At 42.2% G+C, this 18,292-nt stretch overlaps 1 protein-coding gene across 11 annotated transcripts in view; it reads right to left on the bottom strand.

Moving 5' to 3' along the window:
• The window catches only part of FRYL (FRY like transcription coactivator), a 978,233-nt gene that overhangs the window by 372,151 nt on the left and 587,790 nt on the right, over positions 1 to 18,292 (bottom strand). For all 11 annotated transcript variants that reach the window (XM_029588005.1, XM_029588013.1, XM_029587996.1 and 8 more), the window contains one exon: positions 5,686 to 5,818. In XM_029588005.1, coding sequence (XP_029443865.1) covers positions 5,686 to 5,818 — 133 coding nt within the window. The remainder of the gene's footprint in view (positions 1 to 5,685; positions 5,819 to 18,292) is intronic.

The following is an 18,292-nucleotide window of genomic DNA, read 5'->3' as shown; positions in this document are numbered from 1 at the left end:
TCCTGAGATGGTCTGTGTATAACTACCAGGCCAACTAGGAACTCACCTTTAATGGAAGGAACAGCCTCACCGCATAGTTCTCCAACTGCAGACTCCATTGGTAGAGCATGGAGTGCTGAAGAGGGCGCATATGTGCCCTCATCCAGGGAACCACTTCTAAAGCAGCAGCAGTCAACCCCAGGACCTGTAGATTAGACCACACGGTCAGACAGAGTTCCTTGTGGATCGAACTCGCAGCATCAATGTGAGGATCTGAGACTCCAACAGAAACACTATGCCCTACCTTGTATCAAATCAAACCCTAAGATACTCCAGCATCTAAGACAGCTGCAAAATGCTCTTGGCAGATTCACTACGAAACCTAGTTCCTGTAGCAAGGAAACCACCAGCGGGAAGCACGAAGACTCTCCTCCAAAGTCTTGGCTCGAATCAACCAGTTGTCCAAGATAGGGGTCAACTAGAATGACCTCCGTGTAAAGGGCCGCTGCTGCTACCACCATGTCCTTGGAAAAGGTCCTGGGTGCTATGCTCAGACCAAAAAGCAAGGCCTGAAACTGGTAATGGCGTTCCAAGATAGCAAATCCAGAGATGTGAGGTACTCCTCTCTGCTTGGACAGCCATTATGACAGAGCATACAATTTCCATCCTGAAATGAGTAGATGATGGTTGATGCCCTTGAGATCCACTATGGACCAAAACACCCCTTTTCTTCTTGGACACAACAAAATAAATGGAATATCAACCTGTATTTCACTGCGATTCAGGAGTGGGAATCACCGCTTTCAGATTCAACAGCCATTTAATGTCACTTCCACTTCTACCCTCTTCTGAGGGGAGCTGCATGGAGAGACCATGAAGGCATCCAGAGGAATGTGAAGAAGTTGTAGAGCATACCCGTTCTGAATCACTTTGAGAGCCCACTGATCTGAAGTAATCTGGACTCACCTGTGACAAAACCAAGATAAGCAACCACCTATCGCCTGCAACACCAGGTGAGCCCGGAAACCTTCACTGGAAGACCAGGAAGCTCCACCTCTGAAACATGCATCCTTTTGAGGACCTCAGAGGTGAAAGGACTGAGACCTGCAGAAGGGATGTGATCTCTGGGAAGAATCTCCCCTATAAGGTCAAACACACTAGTAGTCTCAAGAGTGGCCAGTCACCCAAAAAGACAGGGCAACAGGTTTCTTCTCTGGCAAACGAGGGACCCAGGTCTCTCCCCATTTACTTGCCATTTTTTCCAATTCACTGCCCAACAAAAGTGAGCCTTTGAAAAGCAACTTAGTAAGGTTGGACTTTGAAACTGCGGATCAGTTGCGCAGCCACAATAACCAAAGCAGCTCCTCTGGTGACCGTGTGTATCAAGTCACAGCCTGCATCAGACGTTAGCAGCGGCCCCCAGCTCTATCATAGGTCCAAGGTTTGCCCCATTGCCACCAGATTCTTGACAAAGATGCAAGGAAGCATGAGATACCAAAGCGCTTACAAGAAGCAATTTGCAAGTTCATTGTCACTGCCCTCAACGGCTTGCTTCAGGATAGCCTCAATCCTCCCATCCTGAGCATCCTTCAGTGCCACACCTCTTCTATACTGGGATGATGGTATGTTTCATGACAGAACACACTAAAGCATCCATCCTAGGGAAATGGAATTGCTCTCTGGCCTGCGAATCCAAGAGGTATAAACCCGCCAAGATGCATCTCCCTTTAAAAGATGCCTCTGGCACATTCCATTCCAGGTCAATCAACTCCTGGATTGCATCCAAGAGGGGAAAGAAACAAGAAGCTTTGTACAGGGTGATCAAAATAGGAAGTTTCTTCTGTCCGTCCCCCCCCCCTAAGCAGTAAGGTCCAGAAACTCTGAAGGTCTTCAGGGTTTGAGATCAAACACAGTAACTCATTCCTCTGAAAGAAATGGAGAAGAGTTCAATATGGTTCCAAATCTGGGGAAATGTCCCCTTCCTCACCAGGAGAGCCACCCCCATCATCATTGGTATCATCCTGATCCACCTGCATTCAAGCTCTGTCAGAATGAAATGTGCCACGCTGCTTGACCTTAGAGACAGGAGGAGAGGCATTCAGAGCACATGGAGCTACCTTAGTAGGTACTGTCACTTCCAAAGACCAGCCTTGTAGAAATATCTAAAATCCCTGGAAGAATTCCACCCAGGAAAAGGAGAACGGGTCCATATCAGGCCCCAGAGGCCCAAGCCAGACATCCTGCGAGCCAGTGTCCCCTGATGACTGTGACCTATGGATCAATCAAGGCAGGGGACACCCCTGCCATGTCTCCCTCGGTCCCACTCCCCCTTAGAACGAGGAGATGGACCATCACTGGCAAAATCAGGAGGCAGCAAATCTCACTGAGCATCCAGGCAGCGCTAACACATGCTTAAAGAAAGCTCTGGCTGAATGGCCCTAATGTGGAATGCACAGATAGACAGACACTTAGGTTTCTTCACCATGGGCGTTATGCTGTAAGCATGCAGACGGAGGAAGGCTCGTGCCTAGCTTAACCACGCATATAAGTGTGCCCAAAATGGCACACAAAAAATGTGCGTCCAAGCCCACGTGTCTAGGTTGTTTGTCCAACTGGGTCCCAAACTGGATGCCCAGCAGAGACACCTAAACTGGACACAGAATATGTGCACCCAGAAGGAAGAACATCCAAACTGGATGCACAGGTGAAAACGGACGCCCACACGGGCATGCAAGTGCCCAATGGCCTACAGCAAAACGTGAGCAAAACTACCCCGTGGCCTACCATAGGCCAAAATGGGGGAAGCCTGGGAGTGGGGCCTAGCCAAACAGATGCCCATTCCACCGAGCCTGCACTCTCTCCTCACAGAACTCCCCAGAGATGTGAGTGGGGTAATTGAAGCAGAGGATCCAGACCCTTTACCTGCTTTTTTTTTTTTTTTGTTTTTTTTTTTTTTTTTTAAGAAAGAAAGCTTTTACCTGAGCTCAGCCCTCGTTGGCTGAGAGCAGGAATGGGTCCTGGCTATGGGGGTAGAGGGCTAAAGCCGTCACTGCCGAGACTCTTTTGGCCTGAAACCGCTAATTGGAATTTAGGTCCATGGTAGTCACCGGACTGAAGGCACTCTACTGAGGGAGGGACTGCACGAGGTAGGAAAGCGGTGCTATATAGCAAACTAGTCTTTCCATTATCTCCTTTCCAACTTTCTTCTTTTCTCATTTTGTTTTACTCACAAGCAATCCCCCAAAGGGAATGCATGTCCACCATCTGCTGGAGACAGAGAATACTGATGGGCTCTCACTGGGGCGGGACTATATAGTTGTGACGTCAGCTGTTGCTCCGTCTCCATTTGCTGGCAGAGGTGCATAACCCACTCGTTGGGATTGACTCTCCAGATCACTAAGAAAGCCTTATCTATTATTAACTACAGACACAGTAACAATTTGATAGAACATGAATATTTCTATACCATAGTAAATAGGAAACTGACATGTATTACAATTCAAACAAAAATGTCATGAAACTGCTCATTAAAAATCTTAAAACCTCTCCTCTGTGCTTTAAACTATTTCTTGCACTAGAAAATATTGTATTACATGTTACAATGCGCTACCATCAAAGTTATCTGCTTTGATAACATTTTTACTGGTGTTTTTAAAACATTTCTGTATAAAAATAAACTTTCTAGTATCTCTGAAAAATAAACTAAGAAAAAAGAGTCAACTGTATAACGTAGTACTGTGCTGCCACAGGCATTCAAGCCTGGATGCACCACAGGAAGACGGAGACAGCTGACACTGTTGTGTGTTCCTGGAGGGAGGGAATCTGTCATTGCACAATGGTGATATCTTGTGGTCAGAATCAGGGTGCAGGTTCTGGAGGGACTGTGGCCCCTGACCAAGGACTGTTACTGTAATGGCTGAACTACATAGGAAGGAGAGTGAAGGGATTTACAAGAGGGGAAAAAAATCCAATTAGTTGCAAATAAAAGCTCAAGGCAAAATAGCTCATGTTTCTAATTGTGTTGGAAGCCCCAAGGAACAGGATGAAACCAGCGAGTATAACTAAATTAAATGCTAGAATACCACCATATTACTGTAAACTAGGACTCACAGAATGGTACAACAGCAATAACAGCTTGCAATGATAGGGAGGGCTTTTAAAGTCAACCTATTCAAGTTTGCCTCTGGGTTACAGCAGCACTAAATTACTGTTAACTAGGACTTACTACAGTCCATTTTACCATCAAGCAATGATGAGTGCTCAACACACATTTTTTGGTCTAGTTTCCTACATGGAAACCAGACTTAAGATCATCACGTCTGTCTCCCTTAATTATTTTTCAACCATTCATTTTAACTTGCCCTGATCTAGCAATGAAAAGGTGTGAGCTATATAACAGCCTTATGAGTTTCACTTTTCTCCAGGCATTGGTTTTAACTGGCTTGAATTACCATAATGCACTTTACACAGGGCTTCCAGCGAAGACCTTGAATCCATTGCAGCTTGTTCAGAATGCTGCTGTTAGGATCCTCACCACTACCCCAATACAGGATCATGTACCACCAGTATTACATTCATTATATTGGCTATCTATCAAATATAGGATTCAGTACAAATTAGCCACCTTGATACACATTTATTCAGAGAGTCAGACTACTAGGTTAGCACTGTTTTGAGGATTTATAAACCCACTTACTTATTCATTAAGATTTGAGGGTAAGGGCTTGCTGGGAACTCCTTCAGTAAAGCTTGCACATCTAGATATCACACGAGAAAGAGCTCTCTCGATCACATGTCCAACTTTATTGAACTCTTTACCTCATGATATCTGGTCTATTGATTGCCACAAGCACCTTCAAAAAGGCTTCTAAAATCTTTTTATTTAAGAGAGCATACAATTAGGAATCAGCCGTTTTTGACTTTGCTCAAACTGTCATCGGTTTGAAAGCAGTTTGCTATTCTTATTTGAGCTTAGGAGCTTGAATGATTTCTTCAGCAGGCTAGGATGTTTGTTATGTATTTGATTTTCATTCATTGTTTTTTTGTTTGTTTAAAGGATTGTGTGTGTTTTACTTTGTAATCCACCTCAAAACCTTTTGTGCGAAGAATACAGATAATAAATTTTAATACCTAGAAATAGAAATTGTGTTTTCAGTGTGCCAGACACTTAGAATCCCTTTTTCTTTCCTATACGGAAAAAAGCCTGCTCAGTTAAATTGAAATCTCAGGATGTTCAGAATATACTGTGATATCATCTAGCATTTTTAAAGCTGCCCTGCTATTTGATGACACTGAGCATTTTTAAAGCTGCTTTGCAATGATTAGTGCCTATGGTAAGCAGGACAATTTCTCACCTAGTTTTCTAAGGAAAATATGTCTCCAATGTTTAATGATGCACTTATTACACACTGAACACTGTCAGAATTGTGTGCAAATTTCTGTACTAAAGAAGGAAACAAGGCATCATGAATGTTCGCATATTTCTTTGTTTCTGCATAGTTTAAGGGTTGTTTGCCTTCTTATACAAGCATAATAAAGGTCCAGAGCAAGTACATACAATGTTGGTACTATGAATCTGCAGTACTAAATAGCACTGGTGCAGATCTCCTAACACTTTTCATGCCAGTGCTGTAAAATATGTACAAGATTTTGCAAAACCAGTAATACATAAATGTGTTTAATGAGTAGGAGGTATATATTACATACGTGATCATATCCTCAGGCTCCTTATTAGACATCTGTATGCTAGTCATACACATAGGCCTCCCAACTTCTTTATCCAGGTGCCTAAGGATGCTGTCTAATGCCTTCCGTACTTGAGGATAGTAGATTGACATTCCTTAAATAACAAAGAAAATGCAGTTAACATTTACTGTGGGGGTTTTTCACAACAGAAACCTTTTAGTAGTTTTCTTTTTGGCTAAGAATCACAATTACATTAGGATGCACAAGCAAGTTTAAAAATGATTTTTTCTGATACAGTAAAGCCATGTGACATTTCCCAGAAAATTTTCCCAAGAAATAACAAGATGTTTCATGTTTTATTATATCAAAAAATGGGGTATGATATGAAGAAATTAATTTCACACATTTCCTTCAGGAAGATGGAGACATTTTCCTGCCACAGTATGGATAAATTGTAGCTGGTAAAAGACTGCAAAGGACAACAGCACAAAAAAAAAAAGAGCTCCTAAGCTTTTTGTGCCAGTCTTAGCCTGATTTCCCTAGTCCTGTCACCCCATCAACGAGACAAGCAGCCCATCCAATGATCTGATCAAGAAGTTCAAATGAGAGGACATCAGGAAAAAGATTCAAGCATTTGGAAATCCAGGTACAGAGAGTCCTGGGGAGTCTGGGAGCCCAACTCTCCAGGGAAGTTTAAATCCCAGGAAGAGACTAGAGGGGATACCAGTAGGATATAACAAGGATTAGCAATCCCCTTATGAAATCTCCATGTCTGCTTTCTGGATTTTCAAAACTGAAAGACTAATTGGCTACTTTCCTTATTTGGCTTATTTTATTTTATTAAAAGTTTTTATATACTGCTTATAATAGAAAAACCATGCTAGGCTGTTTACATTGTGATGCAGTACAACCTGGCCAAGGGCAAAAACAGCATAGATATAGAAAAACAGAGGCAGGCAGTACCAAACATATACACCAGAGGGCGATTAGGAAAGCAGCAAGAACTACAGTTCCCAGGTTCCCTGAATCGTCACCTGACCCCTGGTTTGAGAGTGAGCAAGAACAGGTGGGGGAAGTAGGGACTGATGATTATGACTCAGCAGTGTCAATGGAACTGGAGGAAGAGATGGAGGTAGGATCGGAAGGGGAAAGGTCCACCAGCTCTTCTATGGAGGTGGAATGACTGTGAGGTTGGGGGATGGTAAAAGATTGGTATTTTAAAAAGAATGTTTTTGAGGAAATGTGTGAAAGCAATGTTTGGTGTAAAAGCTTTTCAAACCTTGTTTTACTGAGGTGTTGTGAAAGGAATGTTTTACTAGACCGGCAGCACTCCTCAGGCACGGGCAGATTGGCAGGGGAAGGCCCTAGCCGCGCACAATGTGGGGAGACAGGGGTGAGTTGTGTGTTTCCCTAACTGGGAGCGGTAGTGGCTGGCTAAAGATAGCCTGTTTGAGACTTGTGCTAGCAAGAACAGCCAGGTATTACTGTATGGACGACAGCGTGTGAGGCTGTAGAACTGCATTAAACCTTGTTTTGATAAAGACTTTATGTTATACTGTTTGGGAGTGCTGGGGCTAGGCCTGGCACTCTGACTAAAGGAGCCGGTGAGTCCAGAGAAGTGGTGCAAAAAGGGCCGTACGAGTGGACAGGAAGGGGCGCCAGGCTGAAGAGGTATCCTAGAACCAGGACGAGCAGCTGCAGAGAGCTGAGAGGAGGGCGTAATCATGACAACATATAAACAAACAGCAAAAATAAGCATCAAAATGAAACTAATCAAACAATGCAATACAAACAAAATATAATTCAATAAAATACATAAAACATCTTAGATATATTTATTAAGAAAAAAAGAAAGTAGAGATAAAAATTATCAGGAATAAACTATGAAATAGCATTTTCTGAAAAACTATTTCCTAAATTCTCAACAAGCAGACTAGACTGTTCCATTGAACTGGCCCTGCTACTGAGGGGTCACAACTACACGTAACTTTAAGATGAAATTCTTTGAGGGGGAAATTTCAACAGTTGCCTTTCTATGGAACGCAATGACTGAGATGGTATATATAACAATTCGAGCTGCACAATAAGATACCCTCCTCTGAAGAGCTTTATACACAAAGATGAATATCTTAAAAACACCACCTTGTGCAAAAGGCAACAAAAGTTGTTTGAAGGCAAGAGTAACTTTATCCCATACAGAAGCAATTAATCATCCTCCTGCATTTTGTAACAGCTATAAGGCCTTAAGAGAATATTTTGGTAAACCTACATAAAGGTAACTGCAATAGTCCACAGTTGTTAAAATGAAAGTCTGTACCATCATGTGAAAGTCACTCATAGGCAGAATATACTGCAATGTTCTTAAAAAAAAAAACTGCTGACTTTATAATAGCATTTAACTGTGGTTAAAGGATAGTTGGGAATCAAACAGTATCCCTAAGTTTCAAATGATGTCGACAAATTGAAGCAAAATACCATCAACTGCCTGGTTGGTCAGCTCTTCAGAGATTGGTATCCAATCAACCCCACTGCTTCTGATTCAGCAAGATTTAGAAATAAATTGTTTTATTTTAACCAGGAATCTACAATATTCACACAATTTAATAGACTCAGTAGGAAAGGATAAATTATTATCTATAAGAACATAAGAAATTGCCATGCCGGGTCAGACCAAGGGTCCATCAAGCCCAGTATCCTGTTTCCAATAGAGACCAAAATCAGGCCACAAGTACCTGGCAAGCACCCAAACACCAAGAAGATCCCTTGCTACTGATGCCAGTAATAGCAGAGGCCATTCACTGTCAACTTGATTAATAGCAGTTAATGGACTTCTCCTCCAAGAACTTATCCAATCCTTTTTTGAACCCAGCTACACTAACTGCACTAACCACATCCTCTGGCAACAAATTCCAGAGTTTAATTGTACATGGAGTAAAAAAGAATTTTCTCAGATTACTCTTAAATGTGCTACTTGCTTACTTCATGGAGTGCCCCCAGTCCTTCTATTATCCGAAAGTGTAAATAACCAATTCACATCTACTCGTTCAAGACCTCTATCATATCCCCCCTCAGCCGTCTCTTCTCCAAGCTGAACAGCCCTAACCTCTTCAGCCTTTCCTCATAGGGGAATTGTTCTATCCCCTTTATCATTTTGGTTGCTCTTCTCTGTACCTTCTCTATCGCAACTATATCTTGAGATGCGGTGACCAGAATTGTACACAGTATTCAAGGTGTGGCTTTCACCATGGAGCGATTCAGAGGCATTATGACATTTTCCGTTCTATTAACCATTCCCTTCTTAATATTTATTTATTTATTTATTTATTATTTTTATATACCGACATTCATCTCAATTGAGATATCACACCGGTTTACATTCAGGTACTGTAGGTATTTCTCTATCCCCAGAGGGCTTACAATCTAAGTTTTTGTACCTGAGGCAATGTAGGGTAAAGTGACTTGCCCAAGGTCACAAGGAGCAACGGCGGGACTTGAACCTTGGTCTCCTGGTTCATAGTCCACTGTTCTAACCACTAGGCTATTCCTCCTCCCTAATATTGTTTGCTTTTTAGACTGCTGCAGCACACTGAACCAACGATTTCAAAGAATTATCCACTATTATGCCTAGATCTTTTTCCTGGGTGGTAGCTCCTAATATGGAACCTAACATTGTGTAACTACAGCAAGGGTTAATTTTCCCTATATGCAACACCTTGCACTTGTACACATTAAATTTCATCTGCCATTTGGATACCCAATCTTTCAAACTCGCAAAGTCCTCCTGTAATGTATCACAATCCACTTGTGATTTAACTACTCTGAATAATTTTGTATCATCCGCAAATTTGATAACCTCACTCGTATTCCTTTCCAGATCATTTATACATATGTTGAAAAGCACCGGTCCAAGTACAGATCCCTGAGGCACTCCACTGTTTACCCTTTTTCACTGAAAACAATTGACCATTTAATCCTACTCTGTTTTCTGTCTTTTAACCAGTTTGTAAACCACAAAAAGGCATGCCTCCTATCCCATGACTTTTTAGTTTTCTTAGAAGCCTCTCATGAGAGACTTTGTCAAACGCCTTCTGAAAATCCAAATACACTAACATCTACCGGTTCACCTTTATCCACATGTTCACCCCTTAAAAAAATGAAGCAGATGTTAGGCAAGACTTCCCTTGGGTAAATCCATGTTGACTGTGTTCCATTAAACCATGTCTTTCTATATACTCTTCGATTTTGATCTTTAGAATAGTTTCCACTATTTTTCCCAGATCGCCTCTGGAACCCTTTTTAAATATTGGTGTTACAATGGCCACCCTCTAGACTTCAGGTACAATAGATGATTTTAATATAGATCAGAAATTTCATTTTTAAATTCCTTCAGCACCCTAGGATGCACACCATCCGGTCCAGGTAATTTGCTACTCTCTAGTTTGTCAATCTGGCCTACTATATCTTCCAGGTTCACAGTGATTGGTTCAGTTTGTCTGACTCATCACCCTTGAAAACCATCTCCAGAACTGGTATCTCCCCCAACATCCTCATTGGTAAACACAGAAGCAAAGAATTTGTTTAGTCTTTCTGCAATGGCCTTATCTTCCCTAAGAGCCCCTTTAACCCCTCGGTCATCAAACAGTCCAACATACTCCCTCACAGGTTTCTTGCTTTGGCTATATTTTTAAAAGTTTTTATTATGAGTTTTTGCCTCTATGGCCAACTTCATTTCAAATTCTCTCTTCGCCTGTCTTATCAATGTTTTACACTTAACTTGACAATACTTATGCTTTATCCTATTTTCTTCAGATGGATCCTTCTTCCAATTTTTAAAGGATTTTTTTTTTTTGCCTAAAATAGCCTTTCACCTCACCTTTTAACCATGCAGGTAATCTTTTTGCCTTCCTTCCACCTTTCTTAATGCGTGGAATATATATGGACTGTGCATCTAGGATTGTATTTTTAAACAATGTCCATGCCTGTTGAACATTTTTAACCTTTGCAGCTGCACCTTTCAGTTTTTTCTAACTATTTTCCTCATTTTATCAAAGTTTCCCTTTTGAAAATTTAGAGTTAGAGCTGTAGATTTACTTATTGTCACCCTTCCAGTTATTAGTTTAAATTTGATCATATGATGACTATTGCTAAGTTGCCCCACCACCGTTACCCCTCTCACCAAATCCTGTGTTCCACTAAGAATTACATCTAAAACAGATCCCTTTCTTGTTGGTTCTTGAACCAATTTGCTCCATGAAGCAGTCAGTTATTACATCCAGGAACTTTATGTCTCTAGAAAGTCCTGATAAGAACATAAGAAAATGCCATACTGGGTCAGACCAAGGGTCCATCAAGCCCAGCATCCTGTTTCCAACAGTGGCCAATCCAGGATATAAGAACCTGGCAAGTACCCAAAAACTAAGTCTATTCCATGTAACCATTGCTAATGGCAGTGGCTATTCTCTAAGTGAACTTAATAGCAGGTAATGGACTTCTCCTCCAAGAACTTATCCAATCCTTTTTTAAACACAGCTATACTAACTGCACGAACCACATTTTCTGGCAACAAATTCCAGAGTTTAATTGTGTGTTGAGTAAAAAAGAACTTTCTCCGATTAGTTTTAAATGTGCCCCATGCTAACTTCATGGAGTGCCCCCTAGTCTTTCTACTATCCGAAAGAGTAAATAACCGATTCACATCTACCCATTCTAGACCTCTCATGATTTTAAACACCTTTATCATATCCCCCCTCAGTCGTCTCTTCTCCAAGCTGAAAAGTCCTAACCTCTTTAGTCTTTCCTCATAGGGGAGTTGTTCCATTCCCCTTATCATTTTGGTAGCCCTTCTCTGTACCTTCTCCATCGCAATTATATCTTTTTTGAGATGCGGCGACCAGAATTGTACACAGTTAATATTGGGGTAATATTGGGGTAATTGAAATCTCCCATTATTGCACTGCCAAACTGATTAGCTTCCCTGATTTCTCTTAGCATTTCATCATCTGTCTGACCATTTTTGTCCAGGTGGACAGCAGTATACTCCTATCATTATACTCTTACCCAACACATATGGGATTTCTACCCAAATAGATTCTACTGAGCATTTAGACTCTTGTATGATCTTTATCTTGGTGGACTCTATACCCTCCCGGACAAAGTGCCACACCCCCACCAAGTTGATCGTCCCTATCATTGTGATATAATTTGTACCCTGATATAGCACTGGCCCACTGATTGTCCTCCTTCCACCAGGTCTCTGTGATGCCAATTATGTCAATCTCATCATTTACTGCTATACATTCTAACTCTCCCGTCTTACTTCTTAGACTTCTAGCACTGGCAAACAGACATTTCAAAGTGTGTTTTTTGTTTGTATTAACAACCTGCTTTTCAATTGATAGGGATAATTTGGAAATCTTTAGCTCAGGTAATTTTTTTACATATAGGCACATGGACTACGTTTGCTTTTATTGGAACCTCTCTGTTGGGATGCCCTAACTCTCTTGTTTCATTAGTATCCTTCAAGGATACATTCCTCCAAACCATGCACTGCTGAGTGACTGTTGGCTTCCCCCCTTGTTCTAGTTTAAAAGCTGCTCTATCTCCTTTTAAAAGTTAGTGCCAACAGCTTGGTTCCACTCTGGTTAAGGTGGAGTCCATCCTTTCGGAAAAGTCTCCTCCTTCCCCAAAGGTTTCCCCAGTTCCTTACAATACTGAGTCCCTCTTCCCTGCACCATCTTCTCATCCACGCATTGAAACTCTGGAGCTCTCCCCCTGCCTCAGAACAGGAAGCATTTCAGAGAATTCCACGCTGGAGGTTATGGATTTCAGCTTTCTACCTAAAAATCCTAAATTTGGTTTCCAGAACCTCTCCCCCACATTTTCCTATGTTGTTGGTGCCCACATGTACCACAACAGCCGGCTCCTCCCCAGCACTATCTATAATCCTATCAAGGTGATGTGTGAGGTCTGCCACCTTTGCACCAGGCAGGCAAATTACCAGGCGGTCCTCATGTCCACCAGCCAGACTGCTATCTACATTTCTAATAAATGAATCACCAAATATGATAGCCGGCCTAACCCTTCCCTCCTGGGCGGTAGCGCTGGGAGACCTTTCCTAGTGTGAGAGGACAATACATCACCTGGAGAGCAGGTCCTTGCTACAGGATCACTTCCTGCTACACCAAGGTAATGTTCTCCTACTGGGAGACCTTTCTGATCCAAGGTAGCTGGGGCTGCCAGACTGGATTTGGGACTTGGCTCCTATTTCCCTGAAGGTCTCATCAATGTAGCTCTCTGTCTGCCACTCTAGGAAAAAGTAATTGTATATTGTTTGCATATATTTTGAAATTTAAGTTGTGATAGGAAAAAATGGTACACAGGGGTTTTAGATAGATGGTAAATAAGGCTGAGGATAGTGAAGGGCCTTGCAGGACCCCCCAATTTCCATGCAGAATATTATTATCCTATCCTGACTTGCTGGTAACTATTTAACAAGTATGACTGAAAGTTGCTTACCACACAACCTACCTAGAAAGATGGTTCCGAAAAATGCTTCCGAAAAAATCTAGAGTGATTATAATTACTGATTCCCCCCCCATTATCAAGGTAATGCAGCAAATAGTCAGTTAATGAAACAATGTTTCTGTACTGTTTATTAAGAAAGCTGCATTGGGGATTTAAAATATTGTCTTCCAGAAAATCAGCAGTGACAAGACAATCATTTCAAGCAATTTTGCTAACGTAGTGAGAGTACAGATTGATCAGTAACTAGATAGCAAAGTCTTTTTTTTCTCCTTTTAGTAAGTCTAGAGAAGCTAAAATCTCAACTCCAAAACTGTTTCAATCCACAGGATTTTCTGACTCCAGCCTTCTGGATACACTATTTTTTGATCTAATCAAGCCTAAGAGTCCGGTGACCAATAGTGACCTTTACTTTTAATCCTACTATGCCCTCTATTTAACGTTTGATAAATGGCACTTGATTTATGCTATATCACTACAATGTGTTTCAGCAAAACCATCCTACCTGTAGAAGTGGATTGGTACAGGAGGAAGCCCCACTCACCAAAACCTACCTACTCTAGATGCCTTCTACCTGTCACCTAACACAGTCTGTCCCAAACAGATCATTTCTTTACCCCTTCAGCTTGGTCTACACAATGTGTGCTCAGCTAACAAAGCTTCTCTCATCATGGATGTAACTTAATAATTTAAACTCTACACCCTATGTATCACAAAGACTGAGACAGGAGAAAGCGATACTGTCACATTTATCCAGCACTATCCACAATGTTACTGGGTGCATCATACACCCTGGTCCTACTAGACCTTTTTGCCGTATTTGACACTGCTGTTCATCTGATCCTACAACAAAGCTTGAGAGACATTAGTTTGAGGGCTATGCTCTTGAATGTTTCAAATCATTCCTAACCAACAAATCACAGTCCACCTCATGAGATAACACAACATCCACACCTAGGAATCTCACCTGTGGAGTGCCCCATAGTTCAGTGCTTTACCCAGTCCTCTTCAACATCTATATCCACCCAATCTGCAACCTTATCCAGTATTTCAACATTGAATCTCACCTATCTGCCAATGACATCTAGCTCTGTATCAAAACAGAGACTGACCAAAATGCAGTCATCACTAATATCACTGACTACCTCTCAGTAGTAGTCCTATGGCTTAAACACAAATCAAAACTAAACTTCTCCAAGACCAAACTCCTCTGATTAAGCCAACAAAGGTAATCTATTAACTTTTCCCTCCTTATCAGGAGCCATCTTACAACCTTGAAGACTCTGTACATAGTCTGGAGGTACAGCTCAACTTGCATTTCCTAATGTAAATAGACATCTTACTGATGGTAGTGATCTCCTTTCTACACATATCCTGGATCTGCCAACTGCATAACTACTTTGAGAAATAAGACCTAGCTACAGTAACACACTCACTGATCACCAACTCCATCAACTATTGCAACTCTCTATTCTAGGGGTGGCCAACTCCAGTCCTCGACACCCAGAAACAGGCCAGGTATTCAGGATATCCACAATGAATATGCATCACGTAGATTTACATGCCCTTCTATCCTCCCCTCCACTGGCTTCAGCTAGAGTAACATGCATAAGACTTCACGCATTCAGCTGTTGTGCCTCACAATAAGGAACAAACTACCTCTAATATTGTGCCTGGAAACTTGCTACCTCATCTTCCAGAGAAAAGCCAAAGCTTGGTTGTTAGCCAGGTCTTCCCCTAGACTCCAGAGAGACTAATCTTCTTCCCACTGCACATTAGAAGTCTTCTCAACTGAAAATTCCACAAGGTTCACCCACTTCTGGGCTACCTACCGTATTTTTCGCTCCATAAGACGCACCTGACCACAAGACGCACCTAGGATTCAGAGCGGGAAAATTTAAAAAAAAAAAATGGTGTGCTAAACCGGCTCTGTTCCCAGGCATCTGTGTCTCTTATGGAGCAAATTAGGGGAGGGCATAAAATGTTTTTTTTTTGTCCCCATCCCAACCCTTTAAATTTAATTAACTACAACCCCCCACCCTCCTGACCCTCCCCAAGACTTGCCAAAAGTCCCTGGTGGTCCAGCGGGGGTCCGGGAGCAATCTCCTGCACTCGGGCCATCGGATGCCAGTATTCAAAATGGCGCTGATAGCCTTTGCCCTTACTATGTCACAGGGGCTACCGGTGCCATTGGTCGGCTCCTGTCACATGGTAGGAGCACAAGATGGTGCCGGCCGTCCATTGCTCCTACCATGTGACAGGGGCCGACCAATGGCACCGGTAGCCCCTGTGACATAGTAAGGGAAAGGCTATCAGCGCCATTTTGAATACTGGCAGCTGACGGCCCGAGTGCAGGAGATTGCTCCCAGACCCCGGCTGGACCACCAGGGACTTTTGGCAAGTCTTGGGGGTTATAGTTAGCTTTTTTTGTTTTGTTTTTTAATATTCGCTCCATAAGACGCACAGACAAAAAAGTGCTTCTTATGGAGCAAAAAATATGGCATATCTAACTGCTTCTTAAACATGAGCTGTGTGAAAGATATTACGAACTGGTAAAACAGAAGTTGCCTGGAAGTTTGCAATCCTTGTGGAATTTACAATTGGAAAGACTTCTGGTAGTAAGAGACTAGAGGATGAGTCTCTGCTGTAAAGTAGAAAGAAAGGCAAGGCTTAACAGTCAAGTCTGAGTTTATTCCAGAAGGTGAGGTAAAAAGTTTCCAGGTGCAGCATTAAAAATAGTTTGTTCCTTATTTTGGGGCAGAAAAGCTGAATGCATGAGGTCTCATGCATAGTAGTCTAGTTGAAGCCAGTGGAGGGGAAGCTAGAAGGCCTGTTAGGAGGATCACAGTTCCCTTGTTTGGGTATACGGAAAGATATTCAGGGGCCAGTTAATTCTTTGCTGTCTTAAAAATCCATGTATTTTAAATTTTATCTTATTCTCAATCAGGAGCAGTGTGGCTGATGTGGTCAGTGGATTTGGCTGCTTTCTAAAGTATTGATGCTGTGCTTTGTAAACGTTGGAGGCATTTGAGATTTTATTATGTCATCAATGAGTGTATGATAATAGCTAGGATGCATTTGTCAATATAGTTGCAGATGATGAATCTAACTTATTTTATTTATTTATATTTCGCTTTTCAGGCATTTTCAAAGTAGATTACATTCAGGTATTGTAGGTATACTATATGGGGCGGATTTTCAGAGCCCTGCTCGCCTAAATCCGCCTAAATCCGGGCGGATTTAGGCGAGCAGGGCCCTGCGCGCCGGTGCACCTATGTTCAATAGGCCTACTGGCGCGCGCAGACCCCGGGACTCGCGTAAGTCCCGGGGTTTTCCCGAGGGGGGCGTGTCGGGGGCGGGCCCGATCCGCGCGGCGTTTGCGGGGTGGGCCGTAGCGTTTCGGGGGCGGGCCCGGGGGCGTGGCCGTGCCCTCCGGACCCGCCCTAGGTCGCGTCCCGGCGCGCTAGCGGCCTGCTGGTGCTCGGGGATTTACGTCTCCCTCCGGGAGGTGTAAATCCCCCGACAAAGGTAAGGGGGGGGGTTTAGACAGGGCCGGGCGGGTGGGTTAGGTAGGGGAAGGGAGGGGAAGGGGAGGGGAGGGCAAAAGAAAGGAGCGGCCTCGGAGGGAACGGAGGTAGGCTGCACGGCTCGGTGCGCGCCGGCTATACGGAATAGATAGCCTTGTGCGCGCCGATCCCGGATTTTAGTGGCTACGCGCGTATCTACTAAACTCCAGTGTACTTTTGTTGGCGCCTGATGCGCCAACAAAAGTACGCCAAATCGCGCTATTTGAAAATCTACCCCTATATATGCAATTTACCCACTTTGTTATTCTTTCCTAAAGTATGCTACTTACCTAATTACTAGCTATCTCATATCTGTATGTATCCATTAATTTTGTAATGTCTTGTTATTTTATGTAAACTGCTTTGGGCCTATCTTTAGGAAAAGGTGTAATATCAAATGCTAATAAATAAGGGAATCCTGAGCAAACATAAGAGAATTTGTTAATTGACAGAAGTCTTCTCTTAGTAAAAGTTTGCAATAATGTGTCACTCTACTCAAATTCTGAACCTAGTCGTCAAAGTACAGAAAGGAACTGCTATTTATGCACCATGAATCCCCACAAAAACTTTCTAGTTCTTTAGGCACACTATTGTATTTACAACATGCAGAAAGAAAACTAGAAAAAAACCCAAAGCAAAACAAAACTACATGTAAATGCTATCTCTGGATGAAGTCAAAATGGTGACATATTACATTTACTGGAGAGGAGTGGGGAATTCATGAATGAAACAGTTAAGCTAATCTACTGTAATGAAGCTTCAGACCAATAACTAATCAGAAACCAGAACATTTGTGCCACCCTCAGCATACAGATCATTATGGTATAAGCAGCTAAGTGGCAACCTGCATCTATGCTCTAATATCTATGATCTTCAAAAAAAAAATCATACCATATAGTATTTATTACCACAGAGTGAGAAATAATTCAGTAATCATGCACCTAGAAATATTTAATTTTAATAAGATAAAAATCTTTGATACAAACTGCTCTACATACTGGTAGCTAAAAGCAGAATAGCCGCAACATTTCTAAACATTTCTAAATCCTGCCTATTTGTTGAAAGAGCATCTGAAGCTTTGGTAGGGAATCTGGCTGTTTTCTATTATGGTGGCATCAAGCATCAGGAGGTAATTCAACTTAAGCATTATATACAGAACAACTATGCTAGGAAGCCAGGGCTACTAGTCAGAGTGGCATTATATTGTGGCAAAAAGGTCCTGAAATTCCAGGACAATTTTGAAATTTTGCATTGCCAAATGTATACAGCATTGTGATTAGGTTCTTGTCCTTTCTTTACTAAATAAACTTCATTTGTATTATCTATATCTATGTAATTGTAACCCCTTTATTTTATGGATGGGCGATATCCTAAGGTTCCATAAAAGCATTATTTTTTGGGGCTGTCTCCAATGGGTCCTCTCCCCATATTCGTGTCCCAAGGGTTGGGATCTTATCTATTTGGGAAGAGGACGACCTTCTAGGCCCAGGCAGGTAAAAGGAATCAAATTTCAGTTGTTACTCTGTCTCTTTGGGACAGGT

Source organism: Rhinatrema bivittatum, chromosome 1 (genome assembly GCF_901001135.1).
Source record: "Rhinatrema bivittatum chromosome 1, aRhiBiv1.1, whole genome shotgun sequence".
In the NCBI taxonomy this organism is placed as follows: Eukaryota; Metazoa; Chordata; class Amphibia; order Gymnophiona; family Rhinatrematidae; genus Rhinatrema; species Rhinatrema bivittatum.
The sequence above is the reverse complement of the archived record's forward strand: the minus strand, read 5'-3'. Positions and strand labels throughout refer to the sequence as shown.